This window comes from Chrysemys picta, unplaced genomic scaffold (assembly GCF_011386835.1).
Source record: "Chrysemys picta bellii isolate R12L10 unplaced genomic scaffold, ASM1138683v2 scaf179, whole genome shotgun sequence".
Lineage (NCBI taxonomy): Eukaryota > Metazoa > Chordata > Testudines > Emydidae > Chrysemys > Chrysemys picta.
In genome coordinates this window covers 1-16,746 of record NW_027052886.1, presented here as the reverse complement: position 1 = coordinate 16,746, position 16,746 = coordinate 1, and the positions used below count along the sequence as shown (strand labels likewise).

Sequence of the window (16,746 nt, the reverse complement as noted above, 5' to 3'; positions counted from 1 at the left end):
CACTGGATCTATCCTCGGGGTCGCTAGCTACTGCTGACCATGCTGTGTGTCCCAGGGCTTGTGCAGATTTGCCATGCTTGGGGGTGATCTCGTTGCCTGACACTGGGATTTTTTTGTCTTTAGCACGTCAGTGGAGGCTGTGAAGACTCTTTTTTCCATGCCCGGATACTGGAAGGAATTTGCCGGCATCCAGTTACAGCAGGGTTGGGACATGATATCCTCCCGATATTACTACTCGCAGGGGGTTGGCCTAATTGCAAGGTAGGAGCCCAAAGTTTCCTCTTCATTGGGTCTCTCTTGGCAATGGGATTTCCGTGTGAAATATTCCTCTGTTCCAGCTGCCATCTCAGCCCAGCAACTAGTGAGGAACTCTCTCTCCCCCTTGATAACCACAAGGGACTTTCTGTTCCATGTTCCAGAGCCATGATCGAGTTTGAGAACCCTCAGCTCCCTGCAGTTTTCAGAGAGGCCGTCACCATTGTCCAGAGTCAGAAGGAGGATGAGCAGAGACATATCGCCATGACTTTCTGCACTGAGGTGAGATTCATTAATTGACAGGCACAAGTGGGCTTTCTGCAGAGCAGCTCAGGCCAGTAAGCTCTGGGGCACATTGTCAGGAGCTCAGCAGCCTACAGCCAGCTAGCTCCTCTCCACACATGGATGGCTGTGGGGCACGGCAGAGAGAGGGAGGGAGAGACAGGGTGAGATCGCCCCTGGCTGGATGTGCCTAGATGGGATCATATGACAAGAGGAGATGTTTCACCACTGCCCCAAGGCCATGCTTCTCTCCTCACCTTTTCTTGGGGTCTGCTTTTCTTCTGCCCCAGGGGTTGTTCCATGGCACTCAATGGGGCCTGGAGATTCCCCTTTCCCTGCGGGTTTATTTGTGACTTATACATTAGTCTAACTTCTGGGAATGAACCAACTGAAAGAGCAGCAACTGGCTCCCTACACACCAGAGACTTTGTACGGGAGTAAGTGGCCATTTGGTAAAGATGACTGTCCAGGGAACAGACCCCACAAGAAGACCTCTGCTCCTCAACCGGATGTTGATTTGGCTCTTTCCAGTTGCTCCAGAGTCCTTCCATTGAGACGATAGTGACAAAATCAGAGCTCAAGGCGCAGCTCATGGAATGGACCCAGGACAAAAATCCCATCATACGTAGGCTCAGTCTGCGAGGCCTTGGCAGTGTTGTTCTCCAGCCAGCAAAGGTGAGAGGCGTGGATTGCCCGGGGACCGAGGAAGCCGATGTCTATCGAATAGCTCAGAAATGAGAGCGAGATCCCCACACAAGCCTTGTTGTTTAACACACGGCACTCAAATGTTGGAGGTGCGTTACTGAGCGAATCAAGGCATGACATGGTCCCTGCTCCCGTGAGCTGACCCCTGATTGCAGATGTGATGCAATGGGGGAGGCGGGGTGAGCAAAGACAAAGGTTACAGTGAGCAGTTGGCACTGAGTGAGAGGAGAATGACTTTCTGCCCCGTTGGGGGGCTGTGCCAGCCGTGGTTTCTCATAGGTGGGAGTGGGATGGTCCAGCATGTGCTCCAGGCTGTCACCCAGGATAGTAATGAGCTGCCTTCTTCATTCCTGCAGGTGCAATTGTTACGGGCCCAGCTGCCAGCGATCATGGACACGTTCGATGACAGGAATGGAGTGTGTGTCATGGAGGCCATGCATAAAGCTGGAGACATCATCTACCTCCTCGACGGGGAGGGGCTTGGCTCCATCTCCCAGGACATTGCAGTCAGCCTTCGCCCCTTCATTGATGACGTAAGGCTTGGAACCGCAGGAGAAGCCCATTTCCCCCCCCCCTCCACCTGCCTCTGATGCCCTTGTGTCTCTCTCCCCATCCCCTTGCCTCCCGCCCCTCAGCCCTGCCATGGAGCCTCCTAGGAGTGCCCCTGCCATGGGTGGGGAATCTCCTGCTCCGCCACCTCCCTGTCAGAGCTCTTCTCGGCAAACCTCAGCCTCAGCGCCCTGCTCCCAGCCCCTGCTGCAGCCTGGCCTGGGGGAGAGGGGCTGGCACTGGGCAGATGACCAGCTGTCTGGAGAACACCAGCCCCCAAAGAGGTGGAGATTCCCAGCAGGAAAGAGGTGGGTCGGGAATGGCCCGGCTCTCAGGGGAACTGAAGAGCAAAAGAACTGCTGTGTTTTGTAGCAGCACATCCCTGCAAGGCTCCAGCAGCTGCTTCTCCCCTTCCCCAGACCAGTCTCCAGCAGCCTTCCCACCCCCTCCCCTAATCTTCTAGGGGTCTAGGGTTCGGTGCTCTCCAGACAGAAATTGCGTCTGGGACACCAAGGGGCTGCACTGCCCTGCACAGTGTCTCAGGCCCTGTTCTGCACAAGTTGTCTATGGCGCTAGCCTGGTGGCCTCACTGCTCCCGCCAGCCAAGTCAGTTAACACAGGGGGAACCGGAGCAGCGGGCGGATTATGACTCTGTCGCGTTATGCTCTGATACTGCCTGGCTTTAACCGGGCTTCCCCACTCCCTGTGTGTCATTGCCAGGAGAGGGGCAATGTGCGCTCCGCTGCCATTTTACTGCTTGGCAAGGTGGTGAGCAGGGTGAAGGACCCGGACAAAGGCCTGGTGCAGCAGGAAATGATCAACTGCTTGCTCCCGCTGCTGCTGCATCTCGAAGACCAGGAGGAGCGTGTGACACTGGTAAGTGCCACCGTCCTTATTTCCTTATAAGCAAAGAGCCAGAATCCCCTGGGGCCCCCACTCCATTAATGGCCAGAGCCTCTTGCCCAAGCAGAGTCTTCTCCTCCCTGCTTCACTCCATGCTGGAGTCTAGGGCCTCATCCATCCCCACAGCACATAGCACAATTTGGAAGAAAAGCCTTCTTCTGGGAAAGAGTCCTGACCCTCTACTGCAAAGACAGGCCTCAGGCCTTTGGGCTGCTGCATCCAAAGGTTCCCAACAAGAGGCAGCAAAAGAAAAGGGAGCATAAATCTGTAAGTGCCCTTCGGTTCAGGGAGCTGGTATCTGCCCACAGCCTTCTGGAAAGTGGGTGCAGCTGCCCTGCCTTCTTCCCTGGAGCTCCTGAGAGACCTTCTCCAGCAGGTCCTCGCTTCCCAACATTCACCGGACGTTGCCTTCTTTCGTTGGGCCAACTGGGATGTGGAGGGAAGCCTGATCCGTGTGCCTCTTTGGTCCGACTCTTTGGGATCCCAAAGCTGACTCACGCTCTCATACAGTTTCTTTGCATAGAAGGACTGAGTTGTGGAGATCTCTTATGACTCTTTCCAGGGCCACCCATAGGGGGGCACTGGGCCTGGGACAACCCCCCCCCGTCCACCTCCCACCCCCACTCCACCCCTTCCTCCAAGCCCCCACTCCACCTTTTCCCACCCCTGCTCCTCCCCCATCCCACCCCTATTTCTCCCCTCCTCCCAAGCCCCTGCCCTCTCCTCTCCCGAGCGACGTTGGGTGCTGGCGAGGTGGGGTATATCTTAGTCGGGCCGGGACTACTGCTGCTGGCCCCAGCACAGCCCAGGTCCTGCGTCCCGTGAAGTGCGGGGCCCCCCAAAGCAGAGGGCCCTGGGCAACCGCCCCAAACCATCCAAAGACAGGACGGCTCTGGCTGTCTCCAGCCAAGTCTCAGTTCCCTCTCCTGAGCACAGTCCTGTGTAGAAGAAATAACAGGAATCTCCACTAGCAGGAAAAGCGAGAGAAAAGGGACAGGGGAAGGTTCGATGTCCCCCAGACAATCCCTCTCTCAGTGAGAACCCTCTTGGTCTCACCTTCTCTTGCAGAGATGTAAACTGACGCTCTTCCGCTGCGCAGTGTTTCTCAGGTGGGCTCATTTGAAGAGGCTGTTCCGCAGCATGGCCTGGGATGGCTCCTCACAGCTCCTGAAGTGTGTCTGGAAGTGCTTGGTAGGTGGATTCCTTGTGCCTTGAGAGTGGTGAACGGTGACTTGAGGGAGACCTTTCTAACCCCACACCCTGAGTACCCATCCGCTTCGGTCGGGCGGCAGGACTCTATTCCAGGCTCTCTGCTGGTTCATTTCTGCATGAGTTACAATCCCTTCACATTTTTCAAATTTTTCTCCACAACTGTCAGACCTCCAAACTTGTGTCTTTTAAAATGAAAGCTGAGGTTCTGGAGAACACACTAGTAACTCCAGAGATGTGCTGCTATGGTGTATGGGCTCATACTGGCTGTTGCTTTGCCCTGGCTGTGTGCTTTGGCTTTCCTGGCCCCTTCGCTGTGGGAAGAACATGTCATTTGTATATTGCGCATTTCTTCCTTCTTCCCTCCTAGATGCAGAACAACGAGAGACACATCCCCAAATTCCTGTTCCAGGCCTTAGAGTACCTGGAAAGCTCACAGACAACAATAAGACATTCTGCAGCCCTGTTCATTGGTAAGCAGAGAAATTCACTTGATCTTTTTTGAACTGCTTCCTTCAAAGCCCTTTTCTAGACTTCTGGTGTGTGTGTGTGAGAGAGAGAGAGACAGAATTAACATGTATTCCAAGATTAAGGGAGCAATTTAGCTGTATTGATTGCACCAACTTCCCCTGCCCACAACAACTCTTTGGCTGCGCCTAGTGGAAACCCGCATGATGTGAATTCAATCTCCTTTGGAAATCAGCCTCTCAGTAACTTCTGTGCATCAGATGCTTTTATGTGCTTTGTGAGCAGATGGAAGGAATGTATTGAATTTCCCAAGGGCTGTCTTGGGGGAATGGCTGCACCTTTAGCAGTTTTCAGCGAAGGATTTGAAAAGTAATGAGATCCATTGTATGTCTAGGAAAAACTATCCGCCATTACTGCGACTTGTTGTCTGAAACCGTGACTGAAGATGGCATCTCCCGCCTGTATGAAGGTAAGGAAATAGCTCTGTGTGTTTGTGCCTCTGTGGGAAGTACAGGGGTGCAGCACAAGGCCTGAACACAGGTTTGAATGTGTCCCTCTCTGGCTAAGGACAGCGTTTAAAGAAGAAGGATGGTCACACGAGCTTTCATCGAGGTCCCACAAGATGTGTACGGGAGCAGGGGATAACCATCCCTAGCTCCTAGCATAGAGGTAGCCTTAGAGCTGTGTGGGGAGACTGTCTTCAGAAAGGTCAGAAAGTCTCTAAAGGAAGGCCGGGCAGAATTGAAAAGGGCTGTTGTTATTATTAAGCATGATGATGATGATGACAATTACCCTCTGTAGGGAAAAATTCATCACCTGCCCTCTCTGTAATGGAGTGATTGCAGGCCAGGGAACCACTCAGAGGTTGGTTATCAGCTCATAGGAAATCCCCTGAGTGCACATGGGAAACATCTTTCCCTGTGACCTCTTGAGGAATGAAGGCACAGGGCCACAAAGGATTTCAGTCTAAATTCCTTTGCGGATCTGTGCATAAATGTTTGATGATTTAACACCTCTGCTGTTGACACTTTTTTGTTACGTCCCAGGAACAATTGCCCCCACCTGCCTGTGTTTTAGTGTGTGGACATGTGTGTGGACGTGTGTATCCTGGGGGAGGGGGAAGTTACGCACAGAATGGGGTCTCCTCTCTGTCCAGGGCTATTTTGGGAGTAGCAGAGTTGTTGTTTCTGTGCCCGCAGACTCTTGGGTAGTTAATAGCATGTGGCGACGGCCATCTGAAGGGGAGATTTCCTAGGCGCCAGTCACATCAGCACCATGGGGCTTTCAACCCGTTTCCTCTTTGTTTCAGCTTTTCAGGAAGTGCCTTTGACATCTGACATGACCACAGGGTGGATCCTCAGGAGATATTACAAATGGCTGCAGAAGCTTGGAAATCTTGTGTCAGGTTCTGCATTCGACTAGGGAACTGTGACCGACACAGAAGACCTCTTTGTCCTGCTATGGTACGTCCAACAGACGCTTATCAACTTTTTGGTGTCCCGAGCCTCTGTTTGCCAGAAGCTGGGAATGGGTGACAGGGGATTGATCACTACATGATTACCTGTCTGTTCATTCGCTCTGGGGCACCTGGCATTGGCCACTGTCAGAAGACAGGATACTGGGCTAGATGGACCTTTGGTCTGACCCAGTTTGGCCTTTCTTATGTTCTTATATTTGGAACCGGGACTGAACAATGAGGTGGATATTGGCAGATGACACAAAATTATGTAGAAAAACAACAAGGAGTCTGGTGGCACCTTAAAGACTAACAGATTTATTTGGGCATAAGCTTTCGTGAGTAAAAACCTCACTTCTTCAAGGCCACACAGGCATGAGAGACAGGATAGCGGCACGGACTCTGGTCTCTGGGCCACACAGCCCCGACGGAGAGGGCGGCCGCACGGACTCTGGTCGTTGGGCCACACAGCCCCGATGGAGAGGGCAGCCGCTCGGACTCTGCTCATTGGACCCCACAGCCCCGACGGAGAGGGCGGCCGCACGGACTCTGGTCATTGGGCCAGACGGCCCCGACGGAGCGGGCGGCCGTATGGACTGTGGTCGTTGGGCCACACAGCCCCGACGGAGAGGGCGGCCGCACGGACTCTGGTCGTTGGGCCACACAGCCCCGATGGAGAGGGCGGCCGCACGGACTCTGGTCGTTGGGCCACACAGCCCCGACGGAGAGGGCAGCCGCTCGGACTCTGCTCATTGGACCCCACAGCCCCGACGGAGAGGGCGGCCGCACGGACTCTGATCATTGGGCCAGACGGCCCCGACGGAGCGGGCGGCCGTATGGACTGTGGTCGTTGGGCCACACAGCCCCGACGGAGAGGGCGGCCGCACGGACTGTGGTCGTTGGACCCCACAGCCCCGACGGAGAGGGCGACCGCACGGACTCTGGTCGTTGGGCCCTACAGCCCTGACGGAGAGGGCGGCCGCACGGACTCTGGTCGTTGGGCCACACAGCCCCGATGGAGAGGGCGGCCGCACGGACTCTGGTCGTTGGGCCACACAGCCCCGATGGAGAGGGCGGCCGCACGGACTCTGGTCGTTGGGCCACACAGCCATTACCCCTCCATGAAATCCCCCCACTGTCCTCTACTAATCGGTCAGGGTTTCAAACACACCCTTTAGGCCATCCCAGAAGGGAAATGTATCGATCAGAATAGGTAGTGCCCGAAGGTCTAGGCAAGAAGCCGCCGATCTCTGGAGCTCCATGTTTGCGTGGCTGGCAGCATCGCCCTGGAAGTCGCAACACAACGCTGCGTGGAAGAGGCCGTCTCGTTCCAAGGGTGTCTTTTGCAGAAATCACGGCCTAGACTTCAGGCTATACCTGTTCTGATTTGTACATGTTTCCCTTCTGAGATGGCCTAAGGTAGGAGTGAAACCCTCACCAATTGGTAAAGGGTGGTGGGGGGACTTCTTAGAGGGATCACGGGATCCTTTTGCGGGCAGGTCACTCCACTACAGCACTTCCTTGTTTGGTCAAATCCCCTCTCGGGGTGGTTCTACAGGGCTGACGCCCACTTCAATTGATAGAGGACAGAGGGAGGAGATATCAGAGGAGATATACAACCCCCTTCTGGATGGGTCACCCTGTCCCGGAATATCCCCCGATTGGTCAAATCCAGTCTCCCGGTGTGTAAAATGCTGGTTGCCCCTGCCAAATTTTAGTAAAAGAAGGGACGAAAGGCATGGATCTTTTGGGTTATATATAAGGTGGCCATCTTGGACTTTGGAAAAAATGTTGTGACCTTTTGCCATTTGCTATATTATTTTGGGTTGGGAAGCACACTCCCACGCACGGATTGAATCCGCGTAGATAGGGTCTAACATCCAGGCAGAGACGACGCAAAGAGGGATAGGGAGGGGTTTTAGTTAGGTCTATACTCGCCCGTTCCTGCGTCCAGCATAGAAGTCCATCCCTAATGTCCAATGTCAAGAGAACAGTGTCCGTCCATCGCTGTTACTGCAAGAGAAAGTAGAGAGAACATCAACATTACCTCATGGGTCTAATTGTTTGTGAGAGTGGAGCAGTTCCAGAGTTAAAGTTTTGTTAATCCGACTCTTCTCTATCCTATCCTAACCCTTTTCCCCGTAGTAAATGATGTCTGGTTTGTGTGGTTACCACTGTGTGGCCTTATTTTCTTGTTCTAAGGCAAGCTCTGATAGACGAGCTTTACAAAGGGGACCATGTGGGAAGAATTTACTGTAAGATTTCCCTGCATCTACTGAATGGGGTTTGGGTTCTGCCCTCTTTAAAGGAAGGAAAAATCCTTACAGGTGATCCTACAGGGCTGAAACCCACTGTGATTACTTAGTAATCTGTCCTACTCACCACGATGTTTGTGACCCTGTGTATCATAGGGAGGTAGCCCATGGGGCATTAGGAATCTTTTGATTTCAAATGGACACTTGTGGTGTACAGATGAAGGACAACATTCAAATCCAATGTGCACAGAGACTGTATGGACACTGAACGTATTGAGTACATACTTTTATCTTTAATCTGTTCATTAAACAAAGACAAAGGAGCAGGGTTAGGAGGCTGGGCACTGACTTCCCCAGGATCATTCCTCTCCTAGTAATTCCCATTACAAATCTCCTGTCAAGGAAGAGCCTGAGGAAGTGTGATCAGTGGAACTACCCGGAGCACCAGAGAAATCAGGGCCCTGAGCTGAGAAACAACAAGCCTCAGCCAGTTCACGTTAATTCACTGTCCTCAGCACAGAAACCCCTGAAGCACCTGAGGATTACTTGAAAGGTTTTATAGACTAACAAATTTATTAGAGCATAAGCTTTCGTGGATGCATCCGAAGAAGTGGGCTGTAGTCCACGAAAGCTTATGCTCTAATAAATTTGTTAGTCTCTAAGGTGCCACAAGTACTCCTGTTCTTTTTGCGGATACAGACTAACACGGCTTCTACTCTGAAATTTGAAAGGTTTTGAGAGGGTTGGGTCTGCAGAGCTAGAGATGAAGCCTATTAACGGCTGGTAAATCAAGGACAGAGTATAATTTTTCATGTGGCTAAGGGTGTGGATGTGGTCACCCACAGCAGAAATGCATCTTTGTGTTGAGATCCCAGGGAGGAGGGGGAAATCCCAGAAGCTAAGAGAGACAGAGAAAGTCTCTTTGACACCCCGGCAGTAGGGAGAAGCAGCGTGTCTCCAGCAGCAAAGGGAGGTGCCGAGATGAATTCCTGCAGCAGTGCCCTCAGAGACAAAGGGGTCCAAGAGGTGCCTGTCACTGAACAAGCTGTTCCAATTGCTCACAGCCAGAGTTCTGCAGTTGAAGAAAGCATAGACCTGGCCCTAGAGAGCACCACGGATGGTGGCTTACAGGGGGCGCCAGGAAAGGAAATCAGGGAAAGGCCTTTTGAAGAAGATGGGAAAATGTCTAGGAAAGCTTCAGTGGGAGAGAACGAAAGCCCTGACCAACCCTCTCAGCAGGTGTGTGTGCCCAGCCAGGACCCTGGGGAAGTCATGTTGTTAGCACAGGAATGTCCTCATGCTGGTCACCTGGGGATGGACACCCCACACAGAGGGGCTGACTAAACCTCTACCTGCCCCCAACACTCCCCCAGGCCACCAGCCTGGAACTCAGCCTCAGAGCATGAACTGTGGAGCTGACCTTTCAGAGGAAAGCAGTCACACAGCTAACCCCTCGAGGACATGGGGTGGTGGCAGATGGGCTCTCCCTCCAGGCCCCAGGGCATATGTCCGGTTTTACGCTGCTGCGCTCAGGCACATCTGATCCCCAGGGGGAGCGGGAGTTGGGATTCACCAGGACATCCATTTTGACATACTTAAGGGAAAGGACGATATCCCTTTAAGGCAAAATTCAGCCTCTGCCAAGGGTTTGAATCCAAGGAGCCTTCAGGCTGAACATGCCTGTGTGTGAAGATGGAAATGACCCGGCTGGCTGGGGGCGGGGGTGACTTCCCCTTGCCTGGCAGCACAAAGGAAGCAGCGGAAAGAACGCTGCTGGTGTCAGGGACACCTGGACAGAGGGAGGATTTTCTTAACCCCCAGAGCCCACGTCACAGCCCTTCAGGAAAGGGGGCTGGAGAAGGACTCAGTCCTGGGGGTGAGGGCGTCAGGTTGACCCCAAGAGGGGAGATGTGCTTCTTGCAGATGTGCAGCCCTGGGGTTGGGAGATAGCTCCAGACAGGGCCTCCCAACGTGCAGGAGCACCCTGCATCTTCCCCTCACCAGAGTCTGCAACCCCCAGGGCCGTCCCTTACCTGCTGTCCCCGTGGTCCCCCAAATTATGGTGACGTGAACATGCAAACGCTGGCGGGGCGGGAGGTTACCTGGTTACTACTGCCAGGGCCATCGCTAGGGGGTGCCGGGCCTGGGACAACCCCCCGTCCATGCCAGGCCCCACCCCCAACTCTTCCTGCCCCTGCTTCACCACCACTGCAACCCTTCCCCCAAGCCCCCTTCTCTGAGCGATGCGAGGAGCCGCAGAGTGGAGCAGGCTGGGGCCGGGGCGCTCTGCTTCCTGACGGTGAGTGTGGGGTCGGGCCCAACCCCTGCTGCTGGTGCCAGGCCCCTGATAACCCTCTGGGCTGTCCTGGGCCCCACGCTTCTGCATCCCCCTGAAGCGCGAGGCCCCCCAAGACGCGGGGCCCGGGGCCACCGCCAGTTCCTCCTAGCCACGGCTCCCTGCTCCCCACTCCACAGCAGCCAGGCATTTAACCGCCTCCCTGCTGGACTGTGCCAGGTAGCGTACCATGGGGAGGGGAGGGCAGGGGGAGAGTGTGGGGGGGCCGAGCTGCAGCGGAAACAAGTCACGTGGGGGGAATGTGGTAGGGGCAGGGAGGTTGCGTAGGGCGCCATAAATTCTAAGGACAGCCCTGGTGACACCACAGCCCCAAGACTGTGACTAGATGCAGGATCTTTGCTGAAGGGACCCCGGAGGGAAAAGAAGAGCCAATAACTGAAGACAGACAAAGGTTCAGGAACGAGGTAAACGTCACAATGGGGATTGTCCAAACCAACTTCAAAGGCCGAGGATCTAAACAAACGGCACGGGATGCCATCAATCCTTGTGAATGCTCTTTTGCAACGCGTGAATTGACGATAATGTTTACTCCTGTGAAAAGGGATAAAATGCCCAATTCTTGGGAAGGGAAACCATTTCCATCCTGCTCATGCTTACTGCTGGCAGAAGGTAGGGAAAGGCAGAGATTCCATCATTCCAGACCTGTCAAGGTATAACACATCCACTGTTTTCCCCTCATCCACAGAGCCAGTTATCTCCTCATAGAAGGCAATTAGGTTAGTCAGGCATGACTTGCCCTTGGTGAATCCACGCTGACTGTTCCTGATCACTTTCCTCTCCTCTAAGTGCTTCAGAATTGATTCCTTGAGGACCTGCTCCATGATTTTTCCAGGGACTGAGGTGAGGCTGACTGGCCTGTAGCTCCCCGGATCCTCCTTCTTCCTTTTTTAAAGATGGGCACTACATTAGCCTTTTTCCAGTCATCCGGGACCTCCCCCGATCGCCATGAGTTTTCAAAGATAGTGGCCAACGGCTCTGCAATCACATCCGCCAACTCCTTTAGCACCCTCTGATGGATCGCATCCGGCCTCATGGACTGTGCTCGTCCAGCCTTTCTAAATAGTCCTGAACCACTTCTTTCTCCACAGAGGGCTGGTCACCTTCTCCCCATGCTGTGCTGTCCAGTGCAGCAGTCTGGGAGCTGACCTTCTTTGTGAAGACAGAGGCAAAAAAAGCATTGAGTACATTAGCTTTTTCCACATCCTCTGTCACTAGGTTGCCTCCCCCATTCAATAAGGGGCCCACACTTTCCTTGACTTTCTTCTTGTTGCTAACATACCTGAAGAATGTACCTTCTTGTTACTCTTAACATCTCTTGCTAGCTGCAACTCCAAGTGTGATTTGGCCTTCCTGATTTCACTCCTGCATGCCTGAGCAATATTTTTATACTCCTCCCTGGTCATTTGCCTAATCTTCCACTTCTTGTAAGATCTGTGTTGTATATCGACCTAGGTATGTGGCTGGTCCGTTAGGATCTGAAGAACCCATTTGTTTGATGGAATTGGCTTCAAATAACCACTCGGCAGTAAATTCAGTGTTTTTGGTGGCAATAAAAGGACTGGAATGCCTAAGGAGATTGCTTTTCTGACTTCTTGTTAGCGAGTGCGGTGAAAGAGAAGTTTACTTTGGTTGCTGGTTTGGTATCTCTTATCAGAGAATGACCACTGCTTTTTGGGGGTGCCTGCCCCATTTCTCAGCACTTTGTCCTGAATTTACTATTCTCAGTTATGACCCACTAAGGGCTTCTCTACATCACGCAGCTCATAGGGACAAGGCTGGGTCGACAGTGTCTTGTCGCTAAAAGTCAGTGTGTGTGAACGCTCTTTTGTGGTATTTTGTTGGCACTTTTGCCGACAAAATACTTCCAGCCCCGTGAGCGGCATAAGTTTTGTCGGCAGGAGAGCGCTCCTGCCGACAGAGCAGCGTTCACACCGCCGCTTGCGTCGGCAAAACGTTTGTCTTTCGCGGGGGGCTTTTTTAAGAACCCGCAAAAGAGAAAAGTTTTGTCGACAACCGTGCAGTGTAGACATACCCTAAGGCACAGTGAGAGATGGCTTTTGCTCTTTTGCCTACTGCTAATGACAGGGAGCTAACACAGGAGAAAGCAGAGGCAGGCAGGTGGACCACAGTGGCCAGGAGGAAGGGAGAAGAAACAGCAGATGAGTGGCTGGAGAACGTGGGCATCAATCCTGCTACCTCTTGCATGCAAGGCACAAGCTCTACCGCTTGAGCTAATTCCCCACCTCTGGCTTGTGGGTAAGACACACACAAAGTGAGGGTTCTGGGGGTGTGAAGTGGAAGAGAGCGTCAGATGGGGGGATGCTTATAGTTGGGGAAGGGGTCCCGAGTCCTGGATCTCAGCCACACGCCTCGGCACAAAGACCAATGGTCCCTGCAGGACGTGTGTCACGGGGATAAGAGTTAGTAATAAGAATAAGCAACACACTTAAGAAGAGAACATGACTTTTATCTAACCCAACATAGCCAGGAGCAGCCCCAGCTCAGGATCCTCAACTGGACTCACCCCAACTGCCGGGCACAGCGTCCAGTTAACAGCCCCCCCTTGGCCTGGCTGGACACCCACAGACACATGGCCACACGCAGCCCTTCCCTGCTTTGGCTCATTCCACGCTGTCTGTACGCCTCGATTGTGGGCTGCGCTCAGGAGGCCGTGTGGGAGACCAGTTTGCAGTCCCCTGACAGAGAACTACAGTTCACATCAAAAGCTGATCTAACAATGATCCCGGGGGAACGTGTGAGCTCACGCTCCCTGGCCACAATAAAAAGACATGATCCTACTGGGGTCTCTTCTATATGACCTTAGAGACTAACAAATGTATTTGAGCATAAGCTTTCGTGGGCTACAGCCCACTTCATCGGATGCATGTAGTGGAAAATACAGTAGGAAGAGAGAGATATACACAGAGACATGAAACAATGGGTGTTACCATATACAACATAAGGAGAGTGATCAGTTAAGGTGTGTACGGGGAGCGAGTAGCTCAGGGTGCAGGGAGGGGGTAGCTAGGGGCTGTGTGCAGGCAGGGGGTAGCTCAGGGTGCAGGGAGGGGGTAGCTAGGGGCTGTGTGCAGGAAGAGGAGTAGCTCAGGGTGCAGGGAGGGGGTAGCTAGGGGCTGTGTGCAGGCAGGGGGTAGCTCAGGGTGCAGGGAGGGGGTAGCTAGGGCTGTGTGCAGGAAGAGGAGTAGCTCAGGGTGCAGGGAGAAGGTAGCTAGGGGCTGTGTGCAGGAAGAGGAGTAGCTCAGGGTGCAGGGAGGGGGTAGCTAGGGGCTGTGTACGGGGAGGCGGTAGTTCAGGGTGCAGGGAGAGGGTAGCTAGGGGTTGTGTGCAGGAAGGGGAGTAGCTCAGGGTGCAGGGAGGGGGTAGCTAGGGGCTGTGTGCAGGAAGGGGGTAGCTCAGGGTGCAGGGAGGGGGTAGCTAGGGGCTGTGTGCAGGCAGTGGGTAGCTCAGGGTGCAGGGAGGGGGTAGCTAGGGGCTGTGTGCAGGCAGTGGTAGCTCAGGGTGCAGGGAGGGGTAGCTAGGGGCTGTGTGAAGGCAGGGGGTGGCTCAGGGTGCAGGGAGAGGTAGCTAGGGGCTGTGTGCAGGCAGGGGAGTAGCTCAGGGGTGCAGGGAGAGGGTAGCTGGGGCTGTGTGCAGGCAGGGGGTAGCTCAGGGTGCAGGGAGAGGGTAGGTAGGGGCTGGGTGCAGGCAGGGGAGTAGCTCAGGGTGCAGGGAGGGGTACCTAGGAGCTGTGTGCAGGCACGGGGGCTCCCGGTGGAACTCCCAGCTTTAGGGGGCGAGGCCTTGGGGCTCCCGGCTTCAGCCTCCCTGCTGCTCCTGGCTTGGGGGCAGGGGAGGTTTGCTGGCTTGAGCCCCGCGCCGCTCCTGGCTTCAGCGCTGGGGCTCGCTGCACCGGGTTTCAGCCGCGGGGCTCCATGGCCCCCATGAAAGGGCTCGCGGCCCCGGACCCCCGGCTGACAACCGCTGATCAGACCAAAACAACGTTGGTAAAACCACAGGTCCTAACAGCAATGGCCGAGTCTTGGGGTTAGTCCTCCAGCCCCAGGGGAAAAGCTTCAGCCGGCCCCTCCCGCTCCCCTCCCAACTGCACCTGTGTGGCCAGGCAAACATGGATGATCAGTGCCGCTGGCTCCAAGCCTCCCTCCCCACCCACTTCCACCGTGGCTCTTTGCCCACATTGTGCCCCACGGGGGAAGCCGGCCATGCTGCCCAAGCCAGGCTGGGCAGGGAGGGGGCCCCTCGTCTCTGCTAGCCAGAGGCCGGGAATGGGCGACAGGGGACGGGTCACTGGACGATCCCTGTTCTGCTCAGTCCCGCTGGGCCCCCGGCACTGGCCGCTGTCGGCCGACAGGACACGGGGCCAGATGGACCCTTGGTCTGACCCAGCCCGGCCGTTCCTACGTTCTATGGGCAGGGGCTTGTGGGGCTGCAGCCCCCTAACTGTGTATCCCCCCCGCCCCATAGCCAGCAGCCAGCGCAAAGCTCACACCCGCCACAGCAGCAGGGGGCGCTGCTGGTCTGGGGCTGCTCCCACAACCTGCTCCAGCCCCCCCTCCCCGGGGCCGGTCAGGACCTGGGGGCGTGTCCAGGGGCCCAGGACTCCCCCCACGTGGGGCAGCCTAGCACAGGATGGGAAGTTCCGGGTCTGGCCTCCAATCACAGCCGCAGTTGCTCTCTGCACGGGCCAATCAGCGCCAAGGAACGCACATTTAACCGCCCTGCCTGGATGGGTGACGGCTTAAATACAATAGGGGAAAAAGGGTGTATTGGCACCAATCAGAAGCTGGGGAGGGATGATAGGCATGTGGGCGCGCCAATCAGACACCAGCGAGAATCTTAGTGTCTGTGGACGGAGCTGGCAGCATGGGGGAGGGGAATCTCCAGTCGGGCCCTTACCCGCTGCTCCCCGGGAGCCTCCCCCAGGGCAGAGCCCCCGGCCCGGCCCCGCCCTCCCGGTCCCGCCCCTGCCCCAGGGCGGCCCCGCTTGGGGAGAAGGGGAGAGACCCCCCAGGGAGCGATGCCCCGGGCTGCGGGGGGCGGGGCTAGACACGCCCGCGGGGGGGGGGGGGCGGGAACATGTTGCCTGCAAGAGCCCGGCCCCGCCCCTCCCTAACGCGAAGCTTCCGCCCCGCTCTGGCGTCACTTCCACCCCGCTTCCGGGGCTAGGGGCTCCCTGGGCCTGGCCCCGTCACACCCTGAGCCCGGGGCTGGAATAGCAGGTGGGGAGCCGCCTGTGGGGCAGGACTGGGGGGCAGAGCTGGGGGGGGGCGGTTGGAGGTCCCAGGGCTGGAATAGCAGGTGGGGAGCAGCCTGTGGGGCAGGACTGGGGGGCAGAGCTGGGGGGGGGCGGTTGGAGGTCCCAGGGCTGGAATAGCAGGTGGGGAGCGGCCTGTGGGGAGGACTGGGGGGCAGAGGTGGGGGGGGCGGTTGGAGGTCCCAGGGCTGGAATAGCAGGTGGGGAGCAGCCTGTGGGGAGGACTGGGGGGCAGAGGTGGGGGGGGCGGTTGGAGGTCCCAGGGCTGGAATAGCAGGTGGGGGGCACTCTGAGAGTCAGGACTTAGTAGACATCAGAAAACGCACACAGGCGAGAGGCCGTATAAATGTTTGGACAGTGGGAAAAGCTTGAGTCGGAGATCACAGCTTATTACAGCTCAGAGACTGCACACCGGAGAGAGGCCAGAGAAATGCCGTGAGTGTGGGAAAGGTTCCCCTGAGCGATCAGCCCTTACTGCCCAGGAGAGACCCACATGGGAGAGAAACCCTGTACAGGCCTCCACTGTGCGGAAAAGCTTCAGTGACCACTCAAAGCTTACTAGACATCGGAGAATCCACAGGGATCAACATCAGCCAATCCCACAGGGACGAAACCTCTTAGATTTCATTAGCTGGTGTGTAAAACACTAATATTAGAGCTTGGCCATCAGAGACTCCCCCACACCAGAGGGAAATTCAAAGCAAACCCCAGACAGAGGAGAGGACCCCCAATCAGCACCTCCTGATGGCTGCAGCCCTGGCTGCTGAGCTGATGGGCCAAAGGGGGGAGAAGGAAGAGACAGAAACTTTCCAGACACTCCCAGTCCCTGGCTAAAGCCCCCCCCCCCCCCCCTCTTCCCAGACCGGATCCCCCTTCCATGGAGATTGAGAGAAGGAAACTTGGGCCAGACCCCACCTTCCCTCTAGACACCTGTCCCCTCCCCATATCTTCCATCAGCCCCTGGGCTGGGCTCCCCCACTGACCTGGAGCTGTTCCCTGGAAGGGGAGTGTCCAGGAAAGCTGGTAACTCCGCCCC

The 16,746-nt window shown here is 55.6% G+C and overlaps 1 protein-coding gene across 1 annotated transcript; it reads left to right on the top strand.

Moving 5' to 3' along the window:
• The first annotated feature begins 1,602 nt into the window (after nucleotides 1–1,602).
• Nucleotides 1,603–6,449, top strand: LOC135978245 (maestro heat-like repeat family member 5). Its single transcript, XM_065579248.1, has 6 exons — nucleotides 1,603–1,775; nucleotides 2,512–2,667; nucleotides 3,763–3,885; nucleotides 4,274–4,376; nucleotides 4,766–4,840; nucleotides 5,681–6,449. The coding sequence occupies exons 1-6, from the start codon at nucleotides 1,632–1,634 to the stop codon at nucleotides 5,791–5,793; spliced, it is 714 nt and encodes a 237-aa protein (XP_065435320.1). The 5' UTR covers nucleotides 1,603–1,631; the 3' UTR covers nucleotides 5,794–6,449.
• The last annotated feature ends 10,297 nt before the right edge of the window (nucleotides 6,450–16,746 follow it).

Coding starts and splice junctions, on each gene's coding strand:
- LOC135978245 (XM_065579248.1), top strand. CDS start 1,632: ATGGACACGTTCGATGACAGGAATGGAGTGTGTGTCATGGAGGCCATG. Junction 1,776..2,511: donor TTCGCCCCTTCATTGATGAC/GTAAGGCTTGGA, acceptor TGTCATTGCCAG/GAGAGGGGCAATGTGCGCTC. Junction 4,841..5,680: donor CATCTCCCGCCTGTATGAAG/GTAAGGAAATAG, acceptor TCTTTGTTTCAG/CTTTTCAGGAAGTGCCTTTG.